General features: G+C 39.5%; 1 protein-coding gene across 4 annotated transcripts in view; it reads left to right on the top strand.

Moving 5' to 3' along the window:
- Positions 1–312: 312 nt before the first annotated feature.
- EEFSEC (eukaryotic elongation factor, selenocysteine-tRNA specific) overlaps positions 313–17,830 on the top strand; it is a 124,854-nt gene continuing 107,336 nt past the window's right edge. The window contains exon 1 of one of the 4 annotated variants that reach the window (XM_083869665.1): positions 313–417. Coding sequence is in view for 2 of the 4 variants with exons in the window: in XM_083869663.1 (XP_083725789.1) it covers positions 829–1,099 (271 nt within the window). In the remaining 2 variants the exon portion in view is untranslated. Of the gene's footprint in view, positions 418–801; positions 1,100–1,306; positions 1,362–1,475; positions 1,570–17,830 lie in introns of those variants that run through there. The other 3 variants (XM_083869663.1, XM_083869666.1, XM_083869664.1) reach the window with 3 other exon arrangements.

The raw sequence follows: 17,830 nt of genomic DNA, 5'->3' as shown, positions 1-17,830 counted from the left end.
CCTTTACAGCAAAACGAATTATGCAAGCCTAGAATTTATTAAAGTGTAAGGAGAATAAATGATCCAAACGCGACCTGCCTTTTCACCTGGGTTTGTGATGTCTTGGAAATCAAACCTGGTCAACACAGCTGCCGCAGCACCGGGGTTAGCTCGGGAGGGAGGGGGCACAATGGAGGGGTGATGTGACGGTGAGCGAATTTAAGCAGCCCCGCAGTGTCCGATCAGCGTGGGCGAGATGCGAGCGAAGGTGCGGCCGCTCAGGGCCGATACACAGTGCAGTGCCCCCAGCCCGGGCCGCGCTCCCAGCCCTCCCTCAGGCCAGGCACACACCGGGGCCGGGGCGCGGCTGCGGGGCCTGCGGCCATTAGTGTAACCTGCAGCAATGGCCTCTCCGTGGACGGGCTGTCTGGCAGAGAGGTGAGCTGAGGCAGTTCTCATCGCAGCGCACCACCCGCGCTGGCCGCGAGCAGCGGGGCCTCGGCTCCGCTCTGCTCAGCTCAGCCCGCTCCCTGCCCTGCCGGGGCTCCCGGGGCCCGGCTCCGCTCTGCTCAGCCCGCTCCCTGCCCTGCCGGGGCTCCCGGGGCCCGGCTCCGCTCTGCTCAGCCCGCTCCCTGCCCTGCCGGGGCTCCCGGGGCCCGGCTCCGCTCTGCTCAGCCCGCTCCTGGCCCTGCCGGGGCTCCCGGGGCCTCGGCTCAGCTCAGCTCAGCCCGCTCCTGGCCCTGCCGGCGCTCCCGGCGCACCGGCCCCCGGCGGGCGGAACGGCGGCGGCGGGGCCCGCGTTGCCGCAGGGGCGCTGTGGAGACGGACCCGGGCGAGCGCAGCGCCGCTATGGCCGCCCGCGTCCTGAACGTGAATGTGGGAGTGCTGGGCCACATCGACAGCGGGAAGACGGCGCTGGCGCGGGCGCTCAGCACCACCGGCTCCACCGCCGCCTTCGACCGGGCGCCGCAGAGCCGCGCGCGGGGCATCACGCTGGACCTGGGCTTCTCCTGCCTGCGCACCGCGCTGCCCCCGCACCTGGGCCCGGGGCCCGGCGAGCTCCAGTTCACGCTGGTCGACTGCCCGGGGCACGCCTCCCTCATCCGCACCATCATCGGCGGTAAGGGGGGCCAAGGGGGGCCCGCCCCGGTGGCTGCCGTGCCTCCCGGGGTGCTCCAGCCTTCACCTGTGCCCGTGGGGGGAGCGGGGCCGCTGGGTCGGGGTTAGGCTGTGCCCTAACCCAGGGGACGGGAGGTCTCAGGTTTTTCACGGACTTACGACTTTGCTACGCTTGCTCGTAGTTGCTCTTCAAATAAAAATCAGGGCTCGTAGGAAAGCGCGTATTACAATGTGAGTTCTTGGGGTGCTGTTTGGAGGGTCAGGTACGCTCAGGTTTCTTACACTTATCGGGGAAAAAAGTTTTATTTGTTGTGTATGGAGGCCTTGCTGATGGCATGGAAGAGCCTTATAAATTTCTATTTTCTTGCCTGTTAAAGGTGTCAGAGTTTGACGTTGCCTGTAAATTGAGAGCTGTGATATAGTGGCTGGACATGCCCATGTTGTCTTGGAGGACGAGGGAGATGCAACATGGTAATTTTAGGCTTAGAAATAATTTCGTGGATTTTGGTAACTCTTCATTTTAGTCTTCATAGGTGATATCAGAAAGTTAATTTGGTTTGCATTCGAACTAATTTTAAATTGCTTCACTTTCTTCTATCTCCCCCTCCCATCTGTTCTAAAGAGCATAAGAGGTGGTCGGTGCTTGACTAAGGGTTTGATGGAGGCGCAGCTGCGGGGATCAGCCTCCAAGTTCAGTTCCTCTGCCAGTGTCTCTTTAGTGACAGCTTCGTGGTTGTTTCGTAAGACAGCGTTTCTTGGCTAGACTGAGGTTCAGCTGAGTTACTTGTCACGATGTAGGAATTTAACCAACCCCCTTTCGAACAATTATGTTATTTGTAAGTTGTGGTTTTTGTGGGTAGGATAATAAATATTTACTTATTTGTCGGTTTCACCAGCAGTAAAATGCTCTGTGTCATCAATGTGTGCCCCACAGCTGCAAGGGAGGAGTTGGCTGTTTGCTTAATTCCAGAAACCTGTGGTTTTGTAGTTATCTCTTGTACCTGACAATCCCTTATCATTCTTTAGTAATTGTAAGCACCTGATTATCTTCTGAAGAGCAAAGCTGACTTTGGCAGATGCTTCTTGGATGATCTGAAGGGTCATTTGTAGTCAGACATTGCTTTGTGCCAGAAGCAACGAATCTGAATGGTGTAAACTTTCTCATGGAGGGGACATGGGAAAACTTAGAAATCAGCTTTAACCAGTTCTGTTTGTCAGTAGCTTTAACACTTATTTGGGGTGGGGTGGTTGACACACAGGCTTCTCATTGCTTTCTGTTATTTTTATGAAGATCTTCAAACTACTTAGTCACAGTTGTCAGGGTGAATAAGTTATTCAGATTTGCTTATTGAGAGGGCTTGCAGGGAGAAGGGAGGCATGGATGGGATGAGATGATGATAAGAGTTTTCTTCCCAGCAAAAATAATTCTTTACAGATGGTAATTCAGACACAGAATCACAGGATCATGGGGTTGGAAGAGACCTCCAAGATCATCAAGTCCAACCCAACCCTAATCTCAACTAAACCATCTCACCCCGTGCGACATCTAGTCTTTTCTTAAAAACATCCAGAGATGGTGAATCCATCACCTCCTCGGGCAGTCCATTCCAGGACTTTATTACCCTTACTGTAAGAAACTTTTTCCTAGTATCCAGCCTACATAAGCACATCAAACTGGCTTAATTCCAGTTATACCAGGTTATGTATCTTACTGAAGTAAAACAGTTGATTAGTGTGACTGCAATTCTGTGTGTTAAGAAAGGGTTGTAGAGAAAATGCAGTATTGTGTTAATAGTTTCAAGGATTAGGAACTTCAGTTTTTTGCTTGATAACATCAATGTATCTTGATAGTGGATGAGTTTTTTACGACTGAGTTTGAAAAGTGAAACCTTGATAAAACCTGATCTGTGTCTGTGGGACTATTTAGGTGCTTACAGGTTTGGTGTGGTTTGGTGAAACTCCAACTGAAGTGTAGCATGTCTTGTGTAACAGGGTACATTCTTTGGTGTTCATGTTTCAATAAGGCCAGCTTTTTCACCATTTCAGGAATGGAAAGTGAGTCCTCCCAGATAATGCTAGTTGAAAAATTTAGGTTATTTTCATCTACTTCCTCATCACTAAGCATTAAGGGTTCACTTTTCCAAATGTTTTCTCTGCAACCAGGAACACCACTACCCTTTTCTTTTTGATGAAATCTTTGATTTCCTCATTACTACACGTTTTCTCTCTATGTAGTTTTTTCAATTAGATGTAAGTGCGAAGTGCTTTATCTTCCCGTGTTTATTCTGCACCTCAGATTTCCCATACCTCCTTAAAATATCAATGTTCCGAATTCAAATCCTGGGGTAGCTATAGGTGGAAGTTGATCTGCAGAAAAACTAGAAGTAGCATGCTCATGGGCAAGGGAGCTGGATGTGAGGATTTGGAAGGTGGACTGACAGCAAAGATGAGAGGGCTGCTTCAGAACTCTGTTACTCATGTGCATGCAGGGTTTGCAGGAGAAGCTACTGCTGTGAAAATGTTATTGCATCTTGTTGTTGGCAGCTTTCTTTTTTCACTGAAGGTGGGATAAACTAGTTGGCTTCCCCCTGAGTGATCCCAGCTCATGGAAACACCATCTGCTGTGGCTGGGTAGCACCAGCATTGTTCACTCGGGTCTCCCATGAGATGAGGAGCTCAAGGATTTCCTTTTGAGGAGTCGCTTTCTGACTCTTCTCTTCCAAAGTGCCATTTTCACCAGTGGTGTCCCAGGTTATCTCTCTCTTGTAACACTCATATTTTCTGTGCTCCCAGAACGCTTCTAAGGGTTAATTCCTTTGCTGTACAAAACTGATAAATCTGCTCACAGATTAAATGTTACTGTTTAGCACTCTTTAACATATTTCTATATGTAGCTAATTCCTGAAGTGGATTTTTTCATGTCAGAATCTAGTATTGAATTTTTGACATGCTGTGCCAGGTAGTGCTTGACCTTGTGAATACTTCTCACAGTCACTCACAAGTTTCTTGTTCAGACACAATACCTTAGGATTAAATGAATGCAGAATATTTGAGCAGTAACCAAATGGAATGAAAAATAGAAGTCATATTTCATTCTGTGTGGCTACACTTTTCTTGCAAAGCTTGTCCTTGAAAACAAAACATATCGAATGTTAAATCAAAAGTGGCTTGTTGGGGTGGTTTTTTTTTTGTTTTGTTTTTTTTTTTTTTTTTTTAAACCTGCGTGCCGGGAATTGGAGATGTTGCAGGCAGTTTCACCCAAGATGTTTTGTTTAAGTTTTAGCTGGAAGGTGATAGTCAAGGTTGGAATGGAATAAGTAATAGTCACTTGGTGTATAGTTCATCATGCCTTTCATTTGTATTCAAACCATACTGGTTTATATTCTTCTAAGGCTCTTGTGTGTCTGTGGCAGGAAGGCATTAAGTTATTGTGGGTAGCTGTGTGGCTTGGACTGTGCTATGTATTTCTATCTTACTCTTTCAAACAATAAGAACAGAACTCTTTATTTTAAAACACAGTTTCAGACTTTTCCTGTTCTTTAACAGGATTTTGTCTCAAGCAAGGCAACAAAACCAATATTTAAAGCCATTTGTGTCTGACTTTCTAAGAAGAGCAAACAAACCTGAGTAACTGGACCTTAAGAGCCAATTCTTATCTTGTCCCAAGCAGTGAGAAGCACCCACATTGGCCTTACTCTTGGTTCCTACACTGAAGGAATGACTGCAAGATGCAGGACCGATATTTTTGTCATTACTGAATTCTTTTGTTGCTGTAGAAGTTTAGGGTGGTATTTTTGATAAAATTTCACACTGAGATGGGGTAGTTTTTGTCACAGAACTGTGGGGTCTTTTAAACTTCTGTTCTTTTGTTAGTGTCAAGCTCCTGATCTTCCACAAAGCTGATGTTAATGTCGTTGAAATAAAATAAGAGTTGCTTTTACATTTGTTTGTCACAGACCTGTGTACCAGTAGGGTCTGGAATAGTTTCTCAAATGAGTTCAGCAGGAAGGGATGCCCGCAGAGAGGTTAGACAAGTTAATCTGCCAGACGAAATTCAATCCCCATATTTCATTTTAAGGCCACTTTGCGTAGCAAAGTAGTTTAAGCAGTAGCAGATTTTTTCCTTGCTGATGGTTAATTTCATGCCCTACAAAGGGTCAGCACACTAATACAGGAGAACATGATTACCTCATCCCAACTTCCCCCACACAGGCAGCCAAGGGATACTGAGTGTTTGCTTTAGGTGAGCTGTTGTCAGATGCCCTTTATCTCTTTGATTTCGAGATGGGTCCTCTAAAGAACTTCTAAATCAGAAGATTCTCTTTTTTTTCTTTTCTTTTTTTTTTTCCCCTATGAAGTTCAAAGGACAGAGTATCCTTATAGGGTTTTAATTGGAAAGCTACTGCTTGACCCTGGTTGTTTAAACCTGGGCTGGGGGGAACGCTGACAAACTTGTAGTTTTGTAATCCTTGTGCCTGTATGAACCTTTGACCTTTTTACTTTATAACTAGAACTTCATTGTCACCATTTGTCCCTGCAGTTCCTTTCAAAGAAGACTGCCTTGCAAGTGTCTGTTTCCACTTTGCCGCTGTGTTCAGCTAAGGAAGGGTATTAATTCATACCTGATACATTGGAGGGGCCAAGACTTTTGAACTTTCACTAGAGCTTGGAGAGGGGGAAATGAGCATAGCAAAAACAAGTCTTGCTGATGCAAATGAGTACAATGAAAACAGGCTTGTGAGATCAAGGGAAATGTGGTCTTGCTACCAGCATTCAGATTCAGTCAGATGCAGATTATTTGTAAGATTAACATATCACAAAACTCTCCCACCTTTTATCACAGATTAGTTGTTTTGCAGAGTTTGTTATAAGCTTTTAAGAGGATTTGTAAACTTAGAGTTACTTTGCATTGCTGCAATGAAAACACACTTCTGTTGATGTGAGCTTTTGTTTGTTGAGACCTTTGTGAGGATGTGACAGTTCTTGGTTTTTTTTTTTTTTTTCTATTCTAGGTGAGTGAGCAAGTAGAGTTTTATAGTTGTAGATGTGTATGTGGATGATTTGCTGTTAAGTACAGATATTGAATGGAGGGAAAGAGTGCCTTGTATTTAGTGGATATCATTCTAGTCAGAGAGAAGTCACTAGAGAGTCTTGAGATCTTTAGCTGCCAGCTTGAAGTGAGAGTAACATAATAAACCCTGTTCTGGTTTAAAAAAAATTAACATACAGCTCTTGTGTAGTGTAATTCCTAGCCACAAATCTTGATGTAGTGGTTGGTGTTATGGAAGTACTCTCATGGGTTAAGGGACTTCAGCTAACATTAATGAAAATGTTTTCTAAAACTTGTTAGACTCTTTGGGTTCATGGTGCTTGTGACTCGCTGACACTGCTTTATATTAAAATTTCAAATAAACTTTATTTCCATAAATGAAATTGAAACCAATGTCTTTTTTTTTTTTTTTTTTTTTTTTTTTTTTTTTTTTTTTTTTTTTTTTTGTCGTAATTTGGCTGGTGCCAGATACTTGTCTGACAACACGAAGGAGTATTTTTATTGACCTTTTAAAATGAAAGCCACTTAAAAAAAAAAAAAATAGAGGAGCTATGCATGAAGAGAGGCAACCAGTATAAAAAATTTGTTGCGTGGTCTCCACAACCCCTAAAGTGGAACTTTGTCTCTTGGATGTTGCAGTGCACAAGAGGGCAGTGTTTGCTTACAATGTAGGATGTTAAGGATAAGTACTCGGGGTAACAGGTCAGCATGGGGGGAGTGACCTCACTCTGAATCGAAACAGAATTAAGCAGACGATTTGGAACACAACTCTGGGTTAATTTTCTCGTTCTTAAAGAAAACATCTCTGTGTTTTAAGGAAGGTTAGTCTTATATCATCTATAATTTGGGTTGTGCTTTTTATACCTCAAGCAATAAAAATGTATGAGGTATTGTCTTACACATGACATGAGACACAGGTAACAGGTGAGAAAAAACAACTGGTTTGATGTGGGAACCATGGAATTTAGTGGCACAAGTCTTTTACTTCCTTCCCCATTTCCCCATGTCTTTTAATAACTGGGTAAAAGGAACCCAGATGTACTAAATCTGCTTTGAATCACTACTGTGTGAAAGAGGATTTGTTGTGTGATATTGGGTAGAATGAAACTTGGGGGGAGTGTATCATGGTATTTTAAAATATGGGTCTTGTGAGGTTTGTACCTATCTATATCATAGCTTTAGTGGCTCTAACTTTCTATGTATTGCATTGCTTTTTGTTTCTGTGGGTTTTGTGAGTGATGCAACAGTGGGACTGCTGCTGTTATTTCTGTTCTGTGCCCTTTTCCGCAATTTTGACTTGAAGCTGATTTCTGTGTTAAAATTACAGGTTCTACAACTTCCTAAACTTACACAGCAACTCTTAGGCAATGTTAGAGACCAAACCAGGAGGAGTCTTCTCAGTTCATTTTCTGGGTCAAGTAATTTACAAGGAGCAAGAGACCCATTGTCTCCTGATATCAAAAGTTAGAGTGAATAGTCACATTCTCTTCTGCTGCTTCTTAGAAACTTGTCAGAAATGTACTGGTTTCTGTGTGGGGTTTAAAATATAAAAATAATAGTGCATTTCTTGTTTGGAAGATGTGATTTATAATGGAATTCTCAGTCTTAAGTGTAGATTTTAACCAGGAGTGGTTTTATTGAAATTTGTTTGAATGTGAGATTGTCACTTGCTAATATATGACAATTTTTCTACAAAGCTCCTGAGTGGTTGTGTTAGTTTGCTTGCATACAAGAAAACTGTGCTATTTGACACAAAACCATGACAGATTCTCAGGAAAACTTAATAATCAAGCTCTGTAGTGGTGCTGTTCAAGTCTGTTTGATCATTTTCCCTATTGGTTTAAAAACAGAATTTCTTTGTTCCAGCATACTGTGTGCAAACATTCCATCAAATAACCACTTTTCACTTTTGCTTCATGTATATTCTTGCTTTAAATTAATTTGTAAGCTGTTTGGAAGAGCGGGGAAGCTTTGTTAATCAATTTTTAGATGCTTTAAAATATCAGCTAATGTAGTGAAGTATTGTAAATAACTGCATAAAACCTAAAACAACTTACTATAAAATATGAAGCATATATATAGTTAAAATCACCCTTATCAGAGTAAATTTAAAGCACATTTTTCAAAGTAGCATTTTTACTCATGATGGATATGCTCGCTTGCTAATAGTACAGTTTGGCAACTCAGTGGTCTGCTAATCGATGAACCAGCCTTATAAGGTTCTCCTGTATTTGTTCTGCATCTTGATTTAGAAATTGTCTGCAATTAGTAGAGGCTAGATATAAACAGAATGATATGTTGCTTATGTATAAATTCATTTTTAATAGCTAGTTAGCTTGATGTAGCCATGAACCGAATTTCCTTAATATATTTGTTTTTGGTTTTTTTGTACTTAAAATAGTACATGTTTTTGCACGGCTGTTATAAAGTACTATTTATGAAAACCCCTAGAAAAACAAAATACAGATGGAAAAACTGAGCTTATAATTGTAAAGCAGTCGTGCAACAGATCTCACTAAGTGAGCAAACCAAACCTGCATGCTGTCATTGCTGAAATCCATTAAGTGTAATAAAAAGTTGTTTTTCCTTATGGCAGTGAGTTGTTTTCTGTCTTGGAACCCTAAGGTTGGCCTGGCAAGCTGAAGAGCAAGGACAGATGTTTTGCAGTGGTAATTTCCAACTGGATTCTTGAACATGTTGTGTTCTGTGGGTCACAGCGCGTAATGGGATAAAACTGAGTGTGAGCTTCAGCAAGGAGACTTGAACAGCTTGTACGATAGCTGGGATTGCAGAGATAATGTGCATTCTGTGAGAAAAATATTCCTTGTGCTATCTGTAAAATTTACATTAGGTAGCTGTTCTGTAGTGCTTTCTTTTAAACTATTTGGTTCCAGAAGGTATTTCAGGTTAAGTAAATACCAATAATTCTTACTTCCCATCTCATCAATTATTTTACCAAAGTGTTCTCGTGCAGTTTATCTAATCTCTTCAAGGGAACATGAAATGGTTAGTGTTGGCTTCCAAATTGAATTACAATCTCGGTTTCAAATTTAGGTTGATTAATCCTACGTCAGATTATAATTATCAGCATTACCAGCATTAGGGGTAGTTGGTACCAAACAATAATAAATACATATTTATGTTTATTGTAACAGCAGAAGGAGAGGAAAGGGAATAGACAGTGTTGCTTAAATAAAAATGGAGAAATTGTGTTCAGGAGCATCATGGAAGTAAAGGATGATAAGGGGGAATAAAAACTGAGGTTTGAATTTTAAGATTTATAGAAGTTGATCTGGGTAAGAATGCAGGCTGCTTCACCTCAGGCTCTAGAGAAGAGATGATTCATTTGGGCTTATGATTTTGTTGAAAATCTCCTTTTTTACTTCATGTTATAGAAGGGATGATGATGATGATAACGAATATTGTCCACTGCAGATCTGTTTTTTCTGCAGTACTGCAAAAATGAGTTTAATACAGTTACCTGTAGCACTTCCTTGTCTATTGTTTGTGCTTAAGTTTTCCTTTGTTTTCTGTCTTATTTGGGATGCAGCATATGATTGGCATATGAGAGTAAGCTGGTATTCTTGGGTCTCAGGAGCTCTTTTTAGTTGTTAAACTTTGCCTTAATTTTTTTTGGCCAAGTTTTACCTGTCTTGTTTCCATTAAATGCATTGTAGAGTAGGTGATTTGATTCTCCTGTATATGTAAAATTTGAAATGGTCGTGAAGAACCTGTTGGGTAAAAAAAAGCTATGGAAGTGTTTGAGAGTTGTTGATAGAACTATCGTATGATATTAATAAGGATAGGCATAGGAATTTTTTTTTTTTGTCATAGAAGTTTATTCATGCTTAAATCTACTTCTCTTTTATTAAAAACTAGCATTTCACCAGTATTACTTTGGGGAAGAAAGTTTTCCGAAATATGCAAAAACTACGTTTCAGAGAGAAAAACAAAATGGTAATTTTCTTTTTTAGGATCAAGAAGAGGGGGAGGGAAAATGGTTTCCTTGTATTTGACTGTGCTGTTGGATGGAAGACAAAGCTCAGTCTCTCTTGCTGACTAATGTCATCATCGAGGCTTTTTTTTCTCCCACACAGCAATTTTGTCTCCATTGAGACCCTCACAGCCATTGGCAAGACCATGGCCTGAGATTAAATCTCACGCTTGGGTGAAATTCTAATGACTGTAATTGTTTCCTCTTTTTAAGTCTGTGGTCCCCTCATCAAAGAGTGGTGCGGAAATTATGCATTTATGTTGTAAAAAGAGAGGTCATGATTACCCGAACCTGTGGTTGACTTGGGGGGATTCTGTATCGTGTTCTGGCAGTGGTTATCCATGCTGACATTCCAGTGTGAGATGCTTTAAAGAGTGGTTTAGAGTGCACATGCAGAGTACCAGTGTGGTACAGCCTGGTCCTCTCTGGCTGTTTGCTGTCACTGTCAGATGAGCATAGCAGCAGCTCTTGTGTGTTGATCACCTGCTGAACGGGAAGGAAGAAGAAATAAATGTGGGCTGTGGGAGGTTTCTATGAATGATCCCATGAAAAGGGCTTAGGACTCAGCAGCAAGTGCTATTGTTAACCCTCAGTGCTTACTGGAGATGTTCAGCATCTTGAAAGATGGCACCAGTGCAATGGTGCTGGTTGTGGAGGAGCCCAGCATAAGCGTGAATGTGGATATGCAAAGAATTAGGTGACTTTGTAGAGGTAGATTCCCCCATCCTGCAAAATTGCAATGTATGTGTGCAGGAGTGTTGCTGTGTCATGGAAATATTCACATAAGTATTTTGTGTTATTTGGCTTTAGTGTGCAGTTCTGTGTGAACATGATTTTGGGACTGTACTGTCCCCTAACTCTGAAAATTTATGAAAAGAATGAGGAACGGTTTGTTAAGTAGAAAACTTTCTGAGTCTGTACTCTAATTTAGGAGGTATCCTTTAAAGACATCAAAAGAACTGACCAAGACACATTTTGTCAGAGAATAAGGAAAATGGTTCTAATAATATCTAATTTTAGATGTCGAGATTCCATTTAGAGACTAAAGAAATCCCATAATATCATCATTCGTAAAAGCATTCAGCATTAGAATCTTTCCCTGATCACAGAAATGGTGAGTATTCAGTTTAGGCTATTAAAAAGTTTGTCAACAAAAGGCCACCGGGATTCAGCAGTGCTGTTCACCTAAGGGACTGGCTTTGGGCATTTGATGCTGAAGCTGGCCCCTGTCTGGCTATATTATAACTTCAAATCATATGTTAATATGCCTAATTAAAAAAATTCCTTAAAGCCTGAAAAGCCAGTTTTTACACTGCAGTTACATGTGTTTGTTTATATATGTATAAATAAAGCAAATAATAAAACCATTGAAATAATAGGTAATATTTATTCTTGTGTATGTCTAAAATTTCGTAAGTCACAGGTCAGGCACTCCTGGTATTTTTTATTTTTTTTTTAAGAAGTAATTTTATCCTTTGGATTTGCTTGCTGTTTGATAGGTTTTCACCCTGTGGGAGGGACCATCATGAGTATTTTTTTCTCTGAGTGAATATTTCACCTGACTAACAAATGAGATTCTCCCATTACTTCAAGTGCTGTGATTAAAAAAAAAAAAAAAAAAAAAAAAGTTGTGGTGCTGTTGGTGTGGGCCCATGTGCTTGTAGTTGAGCTCTCTGTTTACTCTCTCTGGTGTGTATTGCAATATCCAGCAAGGGTGGCTTTTTCTCTCTAAAACTGGTGTTGAGCTGGAGTCTCTTGTGGGAAGAGATTCACCTGTCTGTGGTGCTGCATAGTGCTTTTAGGGGAAATTAAAAAAAAAAAAAAGTGTATTTGGTTAAATTGAACTGTACCAAACTTGTGTAGAGAAAATACTTTTCTGGTTAAGGGAACAAGAGAGTTTTGAACTGAAGCTAAATTCTATTAAAAAAAAAACCCAAAAAACCAAAACAAGTGACTGAAAATTCAGTCTTTACAGAAAATTTGTCTCAGGTGTTTTCATTACTGAACTATGTTCACTAACAAGTTATGTAGATGCAGGTGTTTGGGAGTTCTTTCATTGTATGTCTCTAAATGTGCTTTCTTTTTTTTTTTCTTTTTTTTTTTTTTTTAACTTTATTTACATTATAAAATAGTTCATTATTCTTCTAACAGCCAGTGCTGCTTTTGCGGGGTTTAATGTTTTCTTTGTTGTAATTTAAAGCCAAACAAATCAAAGTGAAGATAAATTTAGCTGTTTCTTTACTTACCCTTCATGAAGAAACCAGTGAGTCCTAAACTTACTATGTGAAAGAGTGCTGGGGTTTTTTAAGACTTGCAGTCAAATTGATGCAGTGGATGAAAGCTATTTTGGTCACTTGTTTCTTTTTCCTTTGCATTGTAAAGATGTTTATTTTTGTCCCATTAAGAAAATGGTGGAGTGTAGCTGGGAAGAGAATAGATCACATACAAAGTGATGTCAGGTTTATGGAATTTCTTATTCTGTTCTTGCATATAATTGAGTCTATCCTAGGTAAAACCAGGAATTACTAATGTGAAATTTAAATTAGTTGACATATCCTTTCAAGGCTTTTGTACGGTTTTAGATTTTTTTACAGTAACTTATGAGCTCAAATTTTAAGAACATTTGAAACAAAATAGTTACAAGAATGTTTGAGGTGAAACTGTCTAATGTTTTAGTAGCATATGGTAGTTTCCCTTTCTGGTGGAGAGCTAACAATTTTGTAGCATCTCAAGTGCACCTGTATTAACTGTTGTTATTGGATGCTGAAAATTTTCAGGATGACACGATAAAATTTCATTAAAATGCACTTATTTTGGGGATGTTGTTATTCTATGTAAAAGTGTTGTACTTTTTGTCCCAGTTCCTCTTTATGCACTGTTCAGAAGTAGAATAAAATAAGTTCTGTGGATGAAAACTATGTTTCTGCTAAGAGGATGCTAAAGTGGAGTCTGATATTCTCTAACAATAACAAACTAATTTCTGGGCCAGAAGCACTGTACAGTATTGATGCAGTAAAAGCAACGAAGGTGAGCTCAGCTGCAAGAAGCAATTTATAAGAACTTACCATGAGAGCAGAGTTGTGTAGTTAAGTTGTGATGGAAATAGGGGATACTTGGGCATAGTCCATCAGTGGCAAGTGTGATTTTGTAATAGGTCAGCAAAATATCAAGCCAGTTTTTCAAAATTAAATACATTTTGGAGACTATGTTTTACCGGTAAGTGGTAATGATTATTGTAAAATACTTTAAGTGCATGAGTTGTAATCTCTCTTTCTATTTCTGTTAGCTCTGAGCATCCCAAAAAATTGAGCTTTAATCACCAAGGCTGTATTCTTTCTTGGTAATTTCAGTATTTCATTAAGGAGTGATTAGTACTCTTCAATTACACATTCATTTACCTTAGTGATGCATTTACAGTTAGATAGTGTTGATTTATTGAATTTGGCTGATGCTGAGCAATTTCAGCGTATTTTTTTTTTCTTGCAGTATAAGAACATGAAAGAAAGCAGTAGAGAGGCGTTTATAGCCTTGGCATAATTTTAAATGATAATCTTATCTGATTTTTATGGGGGGGGAAAAAAAGGAAAAAATGAGACTCGTTTGTGGGGGTTTTTTTGTTGTTGGTTGGTTTGTTATTGTTTTCTTTCCCACTGCTTTGAACTTTTAGAATTCCTTTCTGAGGTCCATCTCCATAGGCTTTGTCTGCTGTACATCAGTGGCTCATGGTGTGCTTCCTTCAGCTCCAGGGTAATAAGTTCTGTAGCAGGCTACTGTGGAAGCTTGGACTTAGAATAGATTTTTCTCCATGTTCATAATCTGGCAGTTCCAGAAATGAGTTAAAAGATCTTATTTACCCAAAGGGATGTCAAGGAAGAAGGAAGAGGGACAATGTAGTGTGAAATGGGATTGAAAACCAATTTCTTGATGTTTATATGGTGTCCTTGCCTGTATGAATAAGAGGGAGAAGAAAAGGATCTTGATACTTCTAAAAACTGCCCTTACTGGTTTTGTGTCATAACTGGGGTTAAATTTAAGCGGGCACTGTTGGACTGAGGGTTACAGTGGTTTGTGGCAGGAGGAGTTGGGTTGCTGATAACCCGCGTTACTTCACTTCTGTTTGTTTCATGTTTTCTGTTTACATGTTTAAGTTATCTGATCGGTTTGCTTCCAGATTTAACAGTATCCAAGCCTGAGTTCCAGTGCATTAACACAGCTGCAGTGAAACAGGCTTCTCTGCCTGCCCAGTGCTGCTGCAGAGGGAAGAGATTGATGCTGCTCTCTTGGGACTGAGAACTTCAAAGCTTTCATTTTGCTGGTAAAGCCCTTCCTAAAACTTGTGTACTTTGAGATGTTGTGATTCAATTTTCCATGGACCAACAGAGTCCTGGAGAGAGGCAAATCTTCTCATTGTACACGGAATTCTTGTTTTTTCTGAGTAACAGAAAATACTAGGTATGCTTAAAACATGGTGACTACAGATGAAAAAACTGTTTTAAAAACTTTTTTCCCTCTTGTGGTGTCTCAGGTCTCTCTCCAGCCCCAATGAGTACCTTGCTTTTAACAGGACATTAGAGGTAAAATGCATCAACACAGATGCTATTATTACTTTAAGAGAGGAAAAAAATTAAATATCCATTTCTGTGATTTTTTAATTCTGTGTACACCAGTCATTAGATGATTTCATTTTATGTACCTACGTACCTTTTTTCATCTTTATATGCTTTATTTCAATGTTATATTTTTACAAAACGGCAAGATAATTTTTTCCTCAAAAGCAAATTAACTATGACATTTTAAACATAATTAATAAAAATGATTTATTGGAAGTACTTTAAGGAAATCTTCTAACAAAATTTAACTCTACAGTAAGAATATACTTAATAAAGTTCCATTGTATTTCTCTTCCATTATTATTATATGATTCTTCAGCAGCAGTTGTCTCCATCGTTTGATGCAAAGGCCAAAGTGGTTAGATAACAAATTAAGTATATTTACTTAATTTGAAATGAAATTCTCATTCTGGGTTTTCCATCCCTTGTTCTGTAATTCTAGTTCTTGCTGTCAGGAAGTTCAATTTAGAATCTATTGTGCTCTCTTAGTCTACAAGATATGAATGGGAAGGAAGACCTAAGAAAATGTGAAAAGCAGTAATTAAAAATATAAAAAAGGCTCATACAAGGCAAGAGCATCCAAGAAGGGGTTTTGTGAAAGAGTGAAGTGTGTAATCTTTAAATATTCTTTGTATACTTGATATGCTTTTGATCCTGTTTTGTATTCATGCTTAGGAATTTCTTCTCTTAGCCACAGATTAGCAAGGGCAGATGACTTTACCGGACTTGTGGGCACTTCCTTTCCAGAACCTCATCCAGGCTATAGAGTGATGGCTCAGAGCCTGCATTTGCTGCTCTGAATTTTTGCTGGGACTGGTGTTCTCTTGCAATGTGCAGTTACATGCAAATACACTATTACAGCTTTGGAGTTGCAGTATTAGTGCCTTGCGCTCCATGTTATTTTCTTGTTTATTCAGGATTTTTATTTGTTGTTTATTTCCAGTGAATTGCTTGAGCAGTGCCAGCATTCCTGAGAGCTGGTCACATGAGCCTGGCAGAGCAATGTGTATTCTGAGCAGACTTTGTTTTCTGTAGGTGTTCTTCCCACTTCCCTGGGGATGCTGTCAGCCTTTGTTTTAACTTGAAAATTAAAATTTCAGTTTGTGAGAAGAAAAGTGAAATCATTTTTTTAATGATTAAATGAAACAGGAGGGTGAGGGGGGGGGATGCAAAACTGGGAGACCCGCTTTACTTTGCTTGTGATGATTCTGCTTTGTCACAGTTCTGTTCTTGTGGAAGGTTTTGATCTTGAGTGATGTTTTGCTTAACTGACAGGTGTCACTGCTCACAAACTCAGCATACACAAACTGCCACTAGTGCCTGTAAAATGCTTGTTCATTTGTGTCAACACTTGTATTTTATGCAGTTGTTCGATCATCTTAGAGAAGATGCTGGAAGGACTTGCTGTGAATTATGCTATGAAATATCTATGATTAGATAATTGTGTTCTGGTTTATATAGTATTTGAGCTGTCTTAGGAAATTTCTATGTTGAGTTGTATTGAACAACTTCACTTTTGGAAATTCTTCAAAATACGTAATTGAAAACTTTCTTCCTATACTTATGAGGGCTTTTAGAGATAAAGGGCCTGGTTTTGTATGTTGATGGTTTCTGTATGTTCACCTCACAAAGGTCTATGCTTTTCTAAGTATAAAACTTGAAAAAAACCAAAATAAAGTGGTTGTGTCAGAGATTAAAATACTTTATTTTAGGGAGCAAGGGGTCTAAATTTAGTCTGTAAGCTTTATAAACCTAGGGCTTTGTTTTCTGTTTATCTGTGAGGTGCCATGTACATTTGCAGCTTTGTAGAAGTACGAGTTCAGTGCCCAGCTGGATGTTCTGAATCCATGAAGCCTTGTAGGAATGAACTCAGTAAGGGAGTCTGCAGGGTTAAGGTCCAAACCAGTATGAAGTCAGACTAGGTCTATATTTTGCTCCTTGGCTGTAAAGGTTAATTCACAGGAGTATCTAATTTTAAATAATAAACTCTATAATTCAAAGCATTCAAAGTATTTTTTTAAACTAATATTCTACCAGTGAAATTTAGAATATATTTATGGCACTCACTCTGCTGTAAAATTTTTTTAAAGAAGTCATCTGCCTATAAATCGTGGTGACTTAGATTTTTCACCTTGCCTCCTATTAGTACTATGGAAAACATTTACTCAGGCATTGCTACTGTCTCTTATCTTGGTGTGGTTGTAGATCATTAAATTTGAGCCCCTCTTAACACAGTATAAATTCTAATCTTGGCAAGTATTGTTCCTAGTTTTATTTAGCAATTAAACTTTGCACAGCTTTCCTCCTTTACAGTGAGCATCACTTTTGTATTGTAGTGGACTTTTATTAATTATATGGAGAATGTAATAATGTGAAACACAAATGCCAGGCACCCTGCAATTTCTGGAGTGCTTTGTGTTGCTGGCAGTTTAGATAGCATATCCACATGATATAGTTTGTTTTGTCCTGAAGTACTGGGATGTGAGATTTACATGACTGTTGACCCTTTGCGACTGCTCTGAAATGAGGTGTGTATCTTGTGCAATCCTAGTCAGCAAAAATTTGAATAAAAATAAATACGGTGTCAGAAGCCCTTGTGCTGGCCTGGCAGGAGGTATGAAATAGTACCATGTGCTTGATAATGACCTCCTTGGAGAAGGGTCCCTAGCACAGTGTGATGTGACTTAGTAGAATGATGAACTATGCAAAATGCTTGCTATTGTCATGATTAGGTAGTGAATTGTTGGGCAGGGCCTGATGTCTGCCATGGACTGAAGGCCAGAGAACTAAACACAAAATAAATATTTAATGAAATTTGAAGGGTGAATCCAATTTATCTTTTAAGACAAACAGAAGTTACAGCCTTTGTGTACAAACATTGAAAACTCTGTTAAACTGAACTGAGAATAAACTAATAGATCACTGCTTTGACTGTGGTTTTCAAGTTTGTGGTGATTTTTCCATATAAAAACTTCCCTTGGTAGTATAAAGCCTTAAAACCTTAGCCAGAACAATTTAATGGGAACATTAACTCTTCAGCTACTCTTCTGCTGAAATTTGCAAGTTAGTAAAGCATCT

The sequence above is a fragment of the Zosterops lateralis genome (genome assembly GCF_965231275.1).
Source record: "Zosterops lateralis genome assembly, chromosome: 11".
NCBI classification, from domain to species: Eukaryota; Metazoa; Chordata; class Aves; order Passeriformes; family Zosteropidae; genus Zosterops; species Zosterops lateralis.
The sequence above is the reverse complement of the archived record's forward strand: the minus strand, read 5'-3'. Positions and strand labels throughout refer to the sequence as shown.